Raw genomic sequence first — 15,318 nt, 5'->3', positions numbered from 1 at the left:
GTTATCTTAAATATTTTGGGGTGTTTGGGTGGGTATTTTAGGGTTATTTTGGTGCATTTGGGGTTATTTGGGGTATTAGTATTTTAGGTTATTTCGGTTGTTTTGTGCAATTTAGGGTTGTTTTGGTGCATTTAAGGTTATTTTGGTGCATTTTGGGGTAATTTGGGGGGAGTTTTAGAGTTTTTGGGGTGTTTTGGGGTCTCTCACCTCCTGGGGGTGAATCGGTCGCACTGGGTGGTCAGCAGCTCCTCCAGGCTGGGGAGGGGCAGGAGGGTCACCACAAGACCCCCTCCCTCCCCCCAAATCCCCTGGGACCCCCAAAACCCCCCAAAATCTCCCAAAATCCCCCAAATCCCCCAAAATCCCCCCAAAATCCCCCAGACTCTGTGGTCTTCTCACCCATGGAACCCCCCAAATTGAACCTTCCTCCCCCCCCAAATTTGGGGTCCTCCTCCCCTCCCCCTCCAAAATTCTCATTCCCCTCCCCACCCCCCAAAATCTTGGGTGGGCTCCTTCCCCTCCCCAAATTAGCCCTCCTCCTCCTCAGCAACCAAATAAATTTAGCTCCCTCCCCCCACCCCCAAGCTCGGGTCTCTCCCTGCCTCCTCCCCACCTCTCGGACCCTCCCCACCACCATCTGAGACCACCCAAAATGAGCGGGGAGGGAATGGGAGACGGGGGTCCTTCCTTCCCTCCCCTGGGTGGTTTGGCCTACCCCACTCCCCAGGCCTCCTCCCTCACCTCTGTGGCCCCTCCCCCACTCACAAGTCTCTTTCTTGATGGAGCCCTTCCGTCGGGGTCCAGCACCTTGAAGGCCCCCATGATGACGTCCTCGGGTCCGCCCCTGGGGAGGGGCGAGAGGAGGTCAGGGGTGGGGAGGCAGGCGGGTGGGGAGGGCAGAAACACCCCCTCCTCTTCCCTCTTAAATATCTCATTTCTGGGAGGGGAGGGGCCTGACTGGGGGTGGGGAGGGGTTCGACGGGGTGGGGGAGGATCGAGGTGGGTGGGGAGGGGTCCTTGAGGTGGGGAGGCAGAAATTCCCCTTAAAATTCCCATTTCCAAGCTGGATTCTGACCCCACCCGGGGTGGGGAGGGCTGACGGGGGAGGGTCGAGATGGGTGGGGAGGGCCAGGTGGGTGGGGAGGGGTCCTTAAGGTGGGGAGGGCTGAGTGGTGGGAGGGGTCCTTGAGGTGGGGGAGGGCAGAAATTCCCCTTTAAATCTCCCAGTTTCCAAGGAGGGGGAACTGATGGGGTGGGGAGGGTCAGGGTGGGTGGGGGAGGGTCGGGGTGGGTGGGGAGGGTGCAGTGGGGGGTCAGGGTGGGTGGGGGGAGGGGCCCCCTGACCCTTGAGCTTCTCCCCGAACATGGTGAGGAAGACGGTGAAGTTGATGGGCCCGCTCGCCTCCTTGATCATCGCGTCCAGCTCCTCGTTCTTCACGTTCAGCCGCCCTGCAGGGGGCGCCAAAGGGGGGGGAGGGGCCTCAGGCCACGCCCATGCGGCCACGCCCACATAGGACACGCCCCCTTTCCCGCCACACCCTTCTAAACCACGCCCACCCCTTCATCTCAGAGCCACTCCCACTCTATTTAAGACCCTCCTACTTTATTTAAGCCACTCCCACTCAGTTTAAGCCCCTCCCACTCTTTTAAGCCACTCCCACTCAATTTAAGCCCCACCCACTCTGTTTAAGCCCCTCCCGCTCCATTTAAGCCCCTCCCACTCTATTTAAGCTCCTCCCACTCCATTTAAGCTCCTCCCACTCTGTTTAAGCCCCTCCCACTCAATTCAAGCCCCTCCCACTCTGTTTAAGCCCCTCCCACTCTGTTTAAGCCCCTCCTACTCCCTTTAAGCCCCTCCCACTCTGTTTAAGCTCCTCCCACTCTATTTAAGCCCCTCCCACTCTACTTAAGCCCCTCCCACTCTAAGCTCCTCCCACTCCCTTTAAGTCCCTCCTACTCAATTGAAGCTCCTCCCACTCTATTTAAGCCCCTCCCACTCTATTTAAGCCCCTCCCACTCTATTTAAGCCCCTCCCACTCCATTTAAGCCCCTCCCACTCTCTTAAGCCCCTCCTCTTTCCCATCAAGTCCCTCCCCTTCATGCTAAGCCCCTCCCACTCTATTTAAGCCCCTCCCACTCTGTTTAAGCCCCTCCCACTCAATTTAAGTCCCTCCCACTCTCTTAAGCCCCTCCTCTTTCACATCAAGTCCCTCCCCCTCATGTTAAGCCCCTCCCACTCCCTCTAAGCCCCTCCCACTTTATTCAAGCCCCTCCCACTTTATTTAAGCCCCTCCCAGTCAATTTAAGCTCCTCCCACTCTATTTAAGCCCCTCCCACTGAATAAAAGCCCCTCCCACTCAATTTAAGCTCCTCCCACTCAATTTTAGTCCTTCTGACTCCATTTAAGCCCCTCCCACTCTGTTTAAGCCCCTCCCACTCTATTTAAGCCCCTCCCACTCTGTTTAAGCCCCTCCCACTCCTTTTAGCCCCTCCCACTCTTTAAGCCCCTCCTACTCAATTCAAGCCCCTCCCACTCTGTTTAAGCCCCTCCCACTTCTTCAGCCCCTCCTGTTACGTCACAAACCCTCCCCTTTCCCTTAAGCCCTCCCCACCGTGTGCCCTCCCCATGCCTCTGCCCCCCTCCCCACCCATGGCAGCGAAGGTCTCCTGAGGTCATCCTTGTCGATGATCCCGTCCCGGTTCTGATCGATCACTGTGAACGCCTGGGGGAGGGAGGGAGGGGTCTCAGAGAGGGGGAGGGGCCTCACGGGTGGGGAGGGCTCAGGAACTGCCCCGAGCCCTCGACCCCCCCCACCCGCATGGTTCAGGACCCTGCCTCAAAACGGAGGGTCTCAAAGGTGGGGAGGGTCTTAAAGGTGGGGAGGGGTCTTAAAGGTGGGGAGGGGCCTCGGAGGAGGGGAGGGGTCTCAAAGGTGGGGAGGGGTCTCAAAGGTGGGGAGGGGTCTCAAAGGTGGGGAGGGGCTAAAGGTGGGGAGGGTCTTGAAGCTGGGAGGGGTCTCAAGGTGGGGAGGGGTCTAAGGTGGGGAGGGGTCTTGAGGTGGGGAGGGGTCTCAAAGGTGGGGAGGGGTCTCAAAGGTGGTGGAGGGTCTTAAAGGTGGGGAGGGGCCTCAACTCCCACCGCCCCTGCCCCACCCCAAAATGACTGAAATAGCCCCTCCCCACCCAAAAATGGGCGTCCCTGCCCAATCAAGCCCCTCCCCACCCTCTGCCTCCTCCCCCACCCTCCCGACACCCGATCCCCCAAAACAGGTGGTTTGGGGAGAGAGGAGAGGGGGTCCTGGCACCTGTTCCTGCCCCTCCCCACCCCCTCCTCCTTAATTCCCCCTCCCCCTTCCCAAATCCCATTTGGGGACTTCCCCAAAACCCCGAAATTCACCCCAAAATCCCTCCCAGATCCCAAAATGTCCCCAAATTCCTCCCAGAGCCCCCAAATTCCCTCCCAGAACCCCAAATTCCTCAGAGCCCCCAAATTCCTCCCAGAGCCCCCAAATTCTCTCCCAGAGCCCCAAATCCTCCCAGAGCCCCCAAATTCCTCCCAGAGCCCCAAATTCCTCCCAGAGCCCCCAAATTCCCCAAAATTGTCCTTTCAGAGTCCCCAATCCAACTGAGGGCCCCCTCAAACTCCCCAAACCCCTTCACTCTCCCCAAAATCCTCAAACTCCCCCAATTCTCACCCTCAAATCCCCCAAATCCCCCAAAATCCTCTCCAGACCCCCCCAAAACCCCCTCAAACCCCTCAATTCCCAATCCCCCCACCCAATCCCCCTAAATCCTCTCCAGACCCCTCAAATCCCCTCAAATCTCTCCCCAAATCCCTCAATGCCCCCAAATCTCCCCAAATTCCCCCAAATCCCCAAAATCCTCTCCAGACCTCTCACAAATCCCCCAAATTCTTCCCCACCCCTTGAACTCCTCCTGAATCTGGCTCTGGCCAAACGGAGCCCCTCCAGACTCTCCCAAATTGCCCCCAAACCCCCTCAAATCTTCCCCCAAATCCCCCAAATTCCCCCAAATTCCCCAAATCCTCCCAAATCCCCCAAACCCCTCCCCCACCTCCCTTGAACTCCTGGATCTGGGTCTGGTGGAGTGTGGAGCCCCTCCCAGACCCCCTAAAACCCCCAAAACCCTTCACCCCTCAAACCCCCTCAAACCTCTCTCAAATCCTCTCCAACTACCTAATCCCCCAAATTCCCTTTGGCCCCTCCCCCACCTCCTTGAACTCCTGGATCTGGGTCTGGTCGAAGCGTGGAGCCCCTCCCAGACCCCCCAAAACCCTCAAATCCCCCAAAATCCCCAAATTCCCCTCAAAACCCCTCAAATCCCTCAAATCCCTCAAATCTCCCCCAAACCCCTTCAATTCCCCCAAACCCTCCCCTGAACTCCTTGAACTCCGGATCTGCTCGGATCTGGAGCTCTGGCCTAGACTTCGAAACTCCTCCCAGAACACCCCAAAACCCCTCAAATTCCCCCAAACCCCTCAAACCCCCTCAAATCCCCCCAAATTCCCCTGGACCCCTCCCGACCTCCTCGAACTCCTGACCTGAATCCGCCCGAACGTGAGCCCTCCCCACACTCCTCTGAACTCCTCGGATCTGGGTCTGGCTTGAACATTCGAAGCCCCTCCCAGACCCCTCAAAACTCCCCTGATCCCTCAAATCCCTCTTAAGCCTTCCCCACCCCTGAATCCTGATCTGGGCCTGAAATTGGAGCCCCTCAAAGACCCTCTAAACCCCCTCAAATCCTCCCTCAAATTCCCTCTAATCCCTACTCAAATCCCCCAAATTCTTCCCCACCTCCTTGAACTCCTGGATCTGGGTCTGGTCGAACATGGAGAAGACGTTGGAGGACCCTCGGCCGCACGGCGCTCGCCTTCTTCGGGGCCTGGGGGTTTGGGGGCTCAGGGGGGATTTTGGGGGATTTTAGGGGGAATTTGGGGAATTTGAGGAGGGCTTTGGGGGATTTGGGGGGTTCAGGGGATTTGGGGGATTTGAGGGGAAATTTGGGGCTGGGAGGGATTTGGGGAAATTTGGGGGATTTGAGGGGATTTGGGGGCAATTTAGGAGGGATTTTGGGAGCTCAGGGGGATTTTAGGGGATTTTGAGGGAGTTTGGGGAGATTTGGGGGATTTAAGAGAATTGGGGGTAATTGGGGAAATTTGGAGCTGAGAGGATTTTGGGGGGATTTGGGGGATTGGAGGAATTTGGGGTTTTGGGGAGTTTGGGGATTTGAGGGAATTTGGGGAATTGGGGGAGTTTGAGGGGGATTGGGGAGTTTGGGGGAATTTGGGGGATTTGAGGGGGATTTGGGGGATTTGGGGAGTTTGAGGGGGAATTTGGGGTTTGGGGGATTTGGGGGAGTTTGAGGGGGAATTTGGGAGGAATTTTGGGGATTGGGGGTTGGGAAGGATTTGGGGGGGAAATTTAGGGGCTGGGAGGGATTTGGGGGAACTTTGGGGGATTTGAGGGATGGAATTTTGGGGAGTGGGGGATTTTGGGGGTCCCGTGGTGGATTTTGGGGGTATTTTGGGGGTCCTGGGTGAATTTTGGGGGGTATTTTGGGGGTCCTGGGGTGGATTTTTGAGGGGTCTCAGGGGGTATTTTGGGGGTCCTGAGGTTGATTTTGGGGGTCCTGGGGTGGATTTTTGGGGTCCTGGGTGGAGTTATTTTGGGGTCCTGGGTGGATTTTAGGGGTCCCCCTCACCATTCTCTCTCTGGGGTGTCCGGGGTCCCTCGGGGTCTCTGGGGTCTCTGGGGTCCCTGGGGGTTTTGGCTCCTCCCGGGGGTTTTTATGGCCCCGGGCAGGGGGTGGGAGGGCTGCCCCAAAAATAACCCCCTGCCCTTCCTCTGCCCCCTCCCCTGCTCGGGGTCCCCCCAAAAGGGTCTCAGGGTGCCTCAAAGGGGCAGGGCTAAAAATAGAAACCCCCTGCCCCTCCCCCCACCCCGCACCTGCTGCTGCCCCTCCCCCACTGCGGGGCGGGAGGGGGAGGGGTCCCAGTGGCTCCAGTGATCCTAAACCAGTGAGACCAGTGACACCAGTAACCCCCCCAGTAACTCACCAGTAACCTCCCAGTGCTCCCAGTGCTCCCAGTGACCCTAAACTGGAGATCCCAGTGACACCAGTAACCCCAAACTGGGGGTCCCAGTGACACCAAACCAGTGACACCAGTAACCCCCCAGTGACACCAGTGATCTTAAACCAGTGCTCCCAGTGACACCAGTAATCCCCAGTAACCCCCCAGTAACCCCCACTGCTCCCAGTGACACCAAACCAGTGGCACCAGTGAGACCAGGAACCCCCCAGTGACACCAGTGACACCAGTAACCCCCCAGTAACCCCCAGTAACCTCCCAGTGCTCCCAGTGCAGTGACAGCGGCGAGAACTGGGAGCGCTGAGGCCAAACTGGGCCCTGCTGGTTTGTACTGGTCTGTACTGGCCATGCTGGTTTGTACTGGTCTGTGCTGCTCTGTACTGGTTTAAATTGGTCTATACTGGTTCCTACTGAGCCATAACGGCCCGTACTGGTCTGTACTGGTCTGTGCTGGTTTGTGCTGGTTTATACTGGTCTGTGCTGCTCTGTACTGGTTTAAATTGGTCTATACTGGTTCATACTGAGCCATAACGGCCCGTACTGGTCTGTACTGGTCTGTACTGGTTCCTACTCAGCCATAACGGCCCGTACTGGTCTGTGCTGGTATATGCTGGTTTGTGCTCCTCTGCACTGGTCTGTGCTGGTTTTTACTGGTCTGTACTGGTTTATACCGATCCATAACTGCCCATACTGGTCCCAACTGGTCCCAACTGGTCCGTACTGGGAGCCTCTCCCTGTGCTGGTCCCCTGCTCCTGTCCCTGTCAATCAAACCCCGACCCCGCCCCCCTCGCCCTCCCAGCCAATGAGAAGCCTCCTGGGCGTGTCATCCCCTGGACCAATCAGCGCCGAGGGGCGGGACCCTTATCGCCCAATCAGAAGCGAGAAACCCCTTTAACCACGCCCACAACCATTCCAACCAATCAACGCTCGAAGGGGCGTGGCCTCTGCGCTCTCCGAGCCCTCCCATTGGTCGGATTTTCTCCTTCCGGGTTAAGGGAGGGGCGGGGCGGGTCACGTGGCCCGGCGGTCACGTGGGAGGGGAGCGGTCACGTGGAGGAGGCGCCGGGAGGAGGTGCCGGGGGGAATTTGGGGATTTTGGGGGATTTTGGGAGTTTGGGGTGGTTGGGAGGTTCGGGGATCTTGGAGGGTTTGGGGAGTTGGGGTGAAATTTGGGGGAATCTGGGAGGTTTGGAGGTCTGGGGTGGTCCTGGAGGGGGAGGGGAAAGGGGGATTTGGGGAGTTTGGGGGATTTTGGGACGGATTTGGGGCGATTTGGGAGTTTTGGGGTCTTGGGAGGATTGGGGGCTTAGGGGTGAAATTTGGGGGAATTTGGAGGGGGGTCTGGGGCGGTCCGGGGAGGGAGGGGAAAGGGGGATTGGGGGAGTTTGGGGGATTTTGGGTGGATTTTGATTTTGGGGGTTTGGGAAGGTTTGGGGATCTTGGGGGTTGGGAGGGGTTGGGTTAAAATTTGGGTGAAATTTGGGGGTTTGGGGGTCTGGGGCGGTCCTGGGGGAATGGAAAGGGGGATTTGGGGAGTTTGGGGGAAATTTGGGGGATTTTTGGGGGTTGGGAGGTTCGGGGGTCTTGGGAGGGTTGGGGGAAATTTGGGGGTTTGGAGGGTCTGGAGTGTCCTGGAGGGGGAGGAAAGGGGAATTTGGGGAATTTGGGGGATTTTGGGGTTTGGAGGGATTTGGGGGTTTGGGAGGTTTGGGGTTGGGGGATTTAGGTGAAATTTGGGGAATTTGGGGGGTTTGGGGGTCTGGAGTGTCCTGGAGGGGGAGGGAAAGGGGAATTTGGGGGAATTTGGGGGATTTTGGGGGTTTGGAGGATTTGGGGGTTTGGGAGGTTTGGGGGTTGGGGGATTTGGGGTGAAATTTGGGGGAATTTGGGGGTTTGGGGGGTCTGGGATGGTCCTGGGGGAGGGGAAAGGGGGATTTGGGGGAGTTTGGGGGATTTGGGGGATTTGGGAGGATTTGGGGGTCCCTGAGTGAGTTTTGGGGTCCCTGGGTGGATTTTGGGGTCCCTGGGTGGGTTTTGGGGGGTCCCTGGGTGAGTTTTGGGGTCCCTGGGTGGATTTTGGGGTCCCTGGATGGATTTTGGGGTCCCTGGGTGGGTTTTGGGGTCCCTGATCCCATTTTGGGGGTCTCTGGGTGGATTTGGGGTCCCTGAGGTGGATTTTGGGGTCCCTGGGTGGGTTTTGGGGGTCCCTGGGTGGGTTTTGGGGGTCCCTGGGTGAATTTTGGGGTCCCTGGGTGGATTTTGGGGTCCCTGGGTGTATTTTGGGGGTCCCGGGGTGGATTTTGGGAGGTGTGGGCGTGGCCTGGTGGTCCCGCCCCTCCCCCACTCTCCACCCCTCCCCTTTTTTTCTTTCTTCCTCCCCCAAAAACTCAGCTCTCCCCCACCCAGCCCCTCCCCCAATGGCCTCCCCTGCCCCTCCCCACTCCTGGGCCGCCCCTGACGACACGGGGGCGGGGCCGGAGGTTCCGCCCCTCCCCACCCCGGGCCGGCCCCGCCCCTCTCGGCTGCCCCTCCCCGCGGGCCTCCGCCCGCCCCTGGGACGCGTCCTGGTGCTCTGCGGCATCAACCTGCTCAACTACATGGACAGATTCACCGTGGCCGGTGGGGGAGGGGCCAGGGGGTGGGGAGGGGTCTGGAGTGGGGGAGGGAGGGATGTCCAGGTTTGGGTGGGGGAGGGGCAGGAGATTGGGGTTGGGTGGGGGAGGGGTTTGAGGGGTGTGGAGGGGCAGGGGAGGGCTTGGCTGGGGGAGGGGCTTGGAGTGGGGAGGGGTTGGGTTTGAAGGGGGAGGGGTAGAAGGTGGGGGAGGGGCCAAGGGGGAGGGGGAGGCGTGGGGAGGGCGGTGGGTGGGGAGGGGCAGAAACTTGGGGGAGGGGTGGTAGGTGGGGTTTGGGTGGGGGTAGGGTCAGGAGGTGGGGTTTGGGGTGGGGGAGGGGCAGGAGGTGGGGCTTGGGTGGGAGGGGCTTGAGTGGGGAGGGAGGGATGTTCAGGTTTGGGTGGGGAGGGGCAGTAGGTGGGTTGGTGGGATGGCTGAGTTTGAAGGGGGCAGGAGGTGGGGCTTGGGTGGGGGAGGTGGCTTGAAGGGAGGTGGGAGGTGGGGCTTGGGTGGGGAGGGGTTGGATTTGAAGGGGGGGTGGAAGGTGGGGAGGGGCAGGAGGTGGAGTTTGGGTGGGGGAGGGGCAGAAACTTGGGGGAGGGGCAGGAGGTGGGGAGGGGCAGGAGGTGGAGTTTGGGTGGGGAGGGGTTTGGAGTGGGGGAGAGGAGGGATGTTGAGGTTTGGGTGGGGAGGGTGCAGGAGGTGGGGCTTTGGGTGGGGGAGGGGTGAGAGGGGTTAGGAATGGGGAGGGGCAGTACGTGGGGTCTTGCGGGAGTGGGGAGGGGGCAGGTGTGAGAGGGTGGGGGAGGGGCAGGAGAGGAGGGGTCAGGGTGGGTGTGGTTGAGGTGGGCGTGTCCCAGGTGGGGTGGGCGTGTCCCAGTGGGTGTGGCCAAGGTGGGCGTGTCCCAGGTGATTTGGTGGGTGTGGCCAAGGTGGGCGTGTCCCCCAATTGGCCCCTCCCCCCCAGGGGTGCTCCCGGAGGTCGAGGATTATTTCGGGATCGGCGACAGCAGCTCCGGCCTCCTCCAGACAGGTGAGGCCACGCCCCCTTCTGGCCACGCCCCCTTCTGGCCACACCCCTTTCTGACCACACCCCCTTTTGGCCACACCCACCCAGCTGGGAGGTCATGACCCTTTGACCACACTCTCTTTGGCCACACCCACTCAGCTAAGAGGACACACCCTCTTTGGCCACACCTACCAAAAAGGGCACTCCTCCTTTGACCACGCCCCATTTTGACCACACTCTCTTGTCAGGCCACACCCCCTTTGGCCACACCCTCTTTCGTGTCAGGACACTCCCCCTTTGACCATGCCCCCTTTGGCCACACCCACTCAGCAAAAAGGGCACTCCCATTTTGACCACGCCCCCTTTGGCCACACCCACTCAGTTAAGACGACACACCCCCTTTGGCCACACCCTCTTGTCAGGCCACACCCTGTTTGGCCACGCCCTGTTTGGCCACTCCCTCTTGTCAGACCACACCCTCTTTTGGCCACGCCCACTCAGCTAAGAGGACACACCCACTTTGGCCACGCCCACTCAGCTAAGAGGACACACCCACTTTGACCACGCCCTCTTTGGCCACACCCTCTTGTCTAAGAGGACACCCCCCCTTCTGACCACACCCCATTTGGCCACACCCACTTTGACCACACCCTCTTTGACCACGCCCACTCCCCTGGGAGGACACCCCCCCTTTCAACCACACCCCCATTGGTTTTTTTTGGGGGGGTTTTTTTGGGGTTTTTTTGGGGTTTTTTGTATTTTACGGGATTTTTTTGGGTTTTTTTTTGTTCCCTGATGTCTATTTTTGGGGTGTCCCTGATTTTGGGGTGTCCTCTCAGTGTTCATCAGCAGTTCCCTGGTCCTGGCCCCCGTGTTTGGGTTTTTGGGGGAGGGGTTTTTTGTGTATTTTTTTGGGTTTTTTTGGGTATTTTTTTGGGGTTTTTTTTGTATTTTATGGGATTTTTTGGGGTTTTTTTTGTTTTCCATGGGGTTTTTTGGGGTGTCCCTGATTTTGGGGTGTCCCCCCCAGTGTTCATCAGCAGTTCCCTGGTCCTGGCCCCCGTGTTTGGGTTTTTGGGGGAGGGGTTTTTTGGGTATTTTTTGGGTTTTTTTTTGTATTTTATGGGATTTTTTCGGGGTTTTTTTGTTCCCTGTGTTATTTTTTGGGGTGTCCCTGATTTTGGGGTGTCCCCCCAGTGTTCATCAGCAGTTCCCTGGTCCTGGCCCCCGTGTTTGGGTTTTTGGGGAGAGGCTTGTGTATTTTTGGGTTTGGTATTTTTAGTTTTTGTATTTTATGGGATTTTTTGGGGTTTTTTTTGTTTTCCATGGGTGTTATTTTGGGGTGTCCCTGATTTTGGGGTGTCCCCCCCAGTGTTCATCAGCAGTTCCCTGGTCCTGGCCCCCGTGTTTGGGTTTTTGGGGGAGGGGTTTTTTGGGTATTTTTTGGGTTTTTTTTTGTATTTTACGGGATTTTTTTGGGTTTTTTTTTGTTCCCTGTGTTATTTTTTGGGGTGTCCCTGATTTTGGGGTGTCCCCCCCAGTGTTCATCAGCAGTTACCTGGTCCTGGCCCCCGTGTTTGGGTTTTTGGGGGACCGGCACAGCCGGAAGCGGCTCCTGGCGCTGGGACTCGCCCTCTGGACCGGGGTCACCCTGGCCACCAGCTTTGTGCCCCCCCAGGTGAGATCCTTGGGGACATTTGGGGACATTTTGGGGATGTTTGGGGTCATTGGGACCATTTTGGGGTCATTGGGATCATTTGGGGTCATTTTGGGCCATTTTGGGATCATTTTGGGGTCATTTTGGGGTCATTTTGGGGGTATTTGGGTCACCCTGGCCACCAGCTTTGTGCCCCCCCAGGTCAGAAATGGGACATTTGGGGACATTTGGGGACATTTGGGATCTTTGGGGCCATTTGGGGGCATTTGGGGCCATTTTGGGGGCATTTGGGGTCATTTTGGGGGCATTTTGGGATCATTTGGGAGCATTTTGGGGGTATTTGGGTCACCCTGGCCACCAGCTTTGTGCCCCCCCAGATGAGATCCTTGGGGACATTTGGGGACATTTTGGGGATGTTTGGGGTCATTGGGTTCATTGGGAGCATTTTGGGATCATTTTGGGAGCATTTGGGGTGATTTGGGGTCATTTTGGGGGCATTTTGGGATCTTTTGGGGGTATTTGGGTCACCCTGGCCACCAGCTTTGTGCCCCCCAGGTCAGAAATGGGACATCTGGGGACATTTGGGGATCATTTTGGGGTCATTTGGGACTATTTTGGGATCTTTGGGGTCATTTTGGGAGTGATTTGGGGTCATTTTGGGGTCGTTTGGTACCTGGGGTCATTCTGGGGACATTTGGGGACATTTGGGGGTCATTTGGGGGCATTTTGGGGTCATTTGGGTCACCCTGGCACCAGCTTTGTGCCCCCAGGTCAGATCTTGGGGACATTTGGGGACATTGGAGCATCTTGGGATCATTTGGGGTGATTTTGGGGTCGTTTGGGGTCATTTGGGGCCATTTGGAGTCATTTTGGGGTCATTTGGGGTCGTTTAGTATTTGGGGATCATTTTGGGATCATTTGAGGGGCATTTTGGGGACATTTGGGACCATCTTGGGATCATTTTGGGATCTTTTGGGGTCATTTGGGGCCGTTTTGGGGATATTTGGGGGACATTTCGGGTCACCTGGGGTCTTAGGTGGGGTGGGGGAGGAGTCAAGGGAGGGTGAGGGGTCAAGGAGGGGGGAGGGTGGGTGGTGGGACCACCCCCCTCCCCACCTCCTTCTGATCCCCAAATGGAGTGGGGAGGGGCCCTTTGACCCCCAGTTCACCCCCCAAATCGAGGAAGCGCAGGGTGGGGGAGGCGGGAAGGGTCCCACTGCTGGCCCTCCCCCGCCTGACCCCTCCTGCCCCTCCCCAGCGTTTGGGGCTCTGGAGCGGGGTGGGGGGAGAGGCATGGCTGTGCCCTGCCCCTCCCCCACCCCACAAGTGACCCCTGTGACCCCTGTGCCCCTCCCCAGCGTTTTGGGGGCTGTGGATGGGGTGTGGGGAGGGGCGTGGCTGACCCCTGTGACCCGTGCCCCTCCCCAATTCACCGCGTGCCCTCCCCAGCGTTCGGGGGCTCTGCTGAGTAGGCAGGGCCTGGTGGGGAGGGTGTGGATGACCCCTGTGACCCTGTGCTCCTCCCCCAGCGTTTCGGGGCCCTGCTGGCAGGCAGGGCCTGGTGGGGTGAGGAGTGCTGGCCTGCCGCCCTGTGCCACCCTCCGCTGACCCCTCGTGACCCCTCTCCCCAGCGTTTTGGGGCCCTGCTGGCGGGCAGGGCCCTGGTGGAGGGTGGGGAGTGGCCCCTCCCTGTTGCCCACTCCCCAGCGTGGACTCACCTGCCTCTGCCCCTCCCCAGGCGTTTTGGGGCCCTAGCTGGCGGGCAGGGCCCTAGGTGGGGAGTGGGGAGGCCGCCTATTCCACCCTGGCCCCCACCCTGGTGGCCGATCTGTACCGAGGACCCGCCCGGAGCCGCGCCCTGGGGGCCTTCTACCTGATGGTGCCCCTGGGGAGGTGAGGATTCACTAATTAATGGGTTAATTAGGGGTTAAATGGCGCCCTGGGGGCCTTCTATCTGATGGTACCCCTGGGGAGGTGAGGATTCATTAATTAATGGGTTAATTAGGGGGTAAATGGCGCCCTGGGGGCCTTCTATCTGATGGTACCCCTGGGGAGGTGAGAATTAACTAATTAATGGGTTAATTAGGGGGTAAATGGCGCCCTGGGGGCCTTCTATCTGATGGTACCTCTGGGGAGGTAAAGATTCATTAATTAATGGGTTAATTAGGGGGTAAATGGCGCCCTGGGGGCCTTCTACCTGATGGTACCCCTGGGGAGGTAAAGATTCATTAATTAATGGGTTAATTAGGGGTTAAAAATGGGTTAAATGGCGCCCTGGGGGCCTTCTACCTCATGGTGCCCCTGGGGAGGTGAGGATTAACATTAATTAATTAATTAATTAATTGGGGTTAAAAATGGGGGCTTCTACCTCATGGTGCCCTTGGGAAGGTGAGGGTTAATTAACTAATTAATGGGTTAATTAATGAGGTTAAATGGGGGTAAAAAGGGGGCCTAAGAGGGCTAAATGGGGTGGGGGGAGGGGCCAAAGGGGTGGGGAGGGGCTGGATGGGACATGTGGGGGGAGGGGCCATGGAGGGGGTGGGGAGGGGCTGGGGAGGGTCATGGGTGGGTGGGGAGGGTCTGGGTGGGGGGTGGGGGAGGGGGCTCTGGCCCAACCCTCCTCTCCCCCTTGCCCTCCCCAGCGGCCTGGGCCACATCAGCGGGGTCAAAGGTCAAGGGCGTGGCAGCCGAGTGGCGCTGGGCCCATGGCGGTGCAGTGGGGAGGGGCCACCCTGGGACCCCCAGGGACTCCCCCCTTGACCTTTCGGTGACCTCCTGACCCCCCTTGACCCCTGTGTGACCCCTGAGTGACCCCTGAGTGACCCCTGAGCTCTGTGTGACCCCCCATGACCCCTCTGTGACCTTTGACCCCCCTCTGCCCCCCCAGGTGACCCCAGTTTTGGGTGCTGTGTCCCTGTGTGACCCCTGTTTGACCCCTGTGTGACCTTTGACCCCCAGGTGACCCCCATTTTGGGGTTCCTGTCCCTGTGTGACCTCTGTGTGACCTTTGACCCCTCTGTGTGACCTTTGACCCCCCAGGTGACCCCCATTTTGGGGTTCCTGTCCCTGAGTGACCTCTGTGTGACCTTTGACCCCTCTGTGTGACCTTTGACCCCCCAGGTGACCCCCATTTTGGGGTTCCTGTCCCTGAGTGACTCCTGTGTGACCTTTGACCCCCCTTTGCCCCCCAGGTGACCCCCATTTTGGGGTTCCTGTCCCTCCTCCTCCTCCCCTCCTCCGTCGTCTCGACCCCCATGACCCCTTTGTGACCTTTGACCCCTCTGTGTGACCTTTGACCCCCAGGTGACCCCCATTTTGGGGTTCCTGTCCCTGAGTGACCCCCCCATGACCCCTGTGTGACCTTTGACCCCCAGGTGACCCCCATTTTGGGGTTCCTGTCCCTGTGTAACCCCTCTGTGTGACCTTTGACCCCTCTGTGTGACCTTTGACCCCCCAGGTGACCCCGGTTTTGGGGTTCCTGTCCCTGAGTGACTCCCCCATGACCCCAGTGTGACCTCTGACCCCCAGGTGACCCCCATTTTGGGGTTCCTGTCCCTGAGTGACCCCCCTGTGACCTTTGACCCCCTGTGACCCCCAGGTGACCCCCATTTTGGGGTTCCTGTCCCTCCTCCTCCTCCTCGCCGTCGTCTCCGACCCCCCCATGACCCCTGTGTGACCCCTGTGTGACCTTTGACCCCCAGGTGACCCCCATTTTGGGGTTCCTGTCCCCTCCTCTGTCCTCGTGGCGCCGTCTCCGACCCCCAGAGGGGCCCTCGAGGGCCCCCGGGCCCCGCCGCCCCTCCCCGGGAGTGGAGCCACGACCTCCGGGAGCTCGCCCGCAAGTGAGTCCTGACCTTTGACCTTTGACCTTTGACCCCTGGGAGGGCTTTGGGGATTTTTTGGGGTCAATTTTAGAGGTATTTTAATGGG

At 58.9% G+C, this 15,318-nt stretch overlaps 2 protein-coding genes and 1 non-coding gene across 3 annotated transcripts; 2 read left to right on the top strand and 1 right to left on the bottom strand.

Annotated features, from left to right (window-relative positions):
- Positions 1-203: 203 nt before the first annotated feature.
- On the bottom strand, positions 204-4,865 carry LOC126651496 (myosin regulatory light chain 11-like). Its single transcript, XM_050337418.1, is given in 6 exon segments — positions 204-258; positions 770-845; positions 1,345-1,449; positions 2,649-2,669; positions 2,672-2,723; positions 4,815-4,865. Coding segments are annotated over 6 exon segments (345 nt in total). The 5' UTR covers positions 4,851-4,865.
- A 3,800-nt stretch (positions 4,866-8,665) lies between these two features.
- LOC126651497 (protein spinster homolog 1-like) lies at positions 8,666-13,285 on the top strand. Its single transcript, XM_050337419.1, has 5 exons — positions 8,666-8,729; positions 9,690-9,755; positions 11,273-11,409; positions 13,020-13,052; positions 13,163-13,285. Exons 1-5 carry the CDS (start codon positions 8,708-8,710, stop codon positions 13,283-13,285), a joined length of 381 nt encoding a protein of 126 aa, XP_050193376.1. The 5' UTR covers positions 8,666-8,707.
- LOC126651498 (small nucleolar RNA SNORD67) lies at positions 12,445-12,551 on the top strand. The gene has a single exon (XR_007631731.1). It is a non-coding gene; the product is annotated as a small nucleolar RNA SNORD67 (small nucleolar RNA).
- Positions 13,286-15,318: the final 2,033 nt, after the last annotated feature.

Source organism: Myiozetetes cayanensis, unplaced genomic scaffold (assembly GCF_022539395.1).
Source record: "Myiozetetes cayanensis isolate MyiCay16 unplaced genomic scaffold, myiCay2020 scf631, whole genome shotgun sequence".
In the NCBI taxonomy this organism is placed as follows: domain Eukaryota; kingdom Metazoa; phylum Chordata; class Aves; order Passeriformes; family Tyrannidae; genus Myiozetetes; species Myiozetetes cayanensis.
The sequence above is the reverse complement of the archived record's forward strand: the minus strand, read 5'-3'. Positions and strand labels throughout refer to the sequence as shown.

Coding starts and splice junctions, on each gene's coding strand:
- LOC126651497 (XM_050337419.1), top strand. CDS start 8,708: ATGGACAGATTCACCGTGGCCG. Junction 9,756..11,272: donor CTCCGGCCTCCTCCAGACAG/GTGAGGCCACGC, acceptor TGTCCCCCCCAG/TGTTCATCAGCAGTTACCTG. Junction 13,053..13,162: donor TGCTGGCGGGCAGGGCCCTG/GTGGAGGGTGGG, acceptor GCAGGGCCCTAG/GTGGGGAGTGGGGAGGCCGC.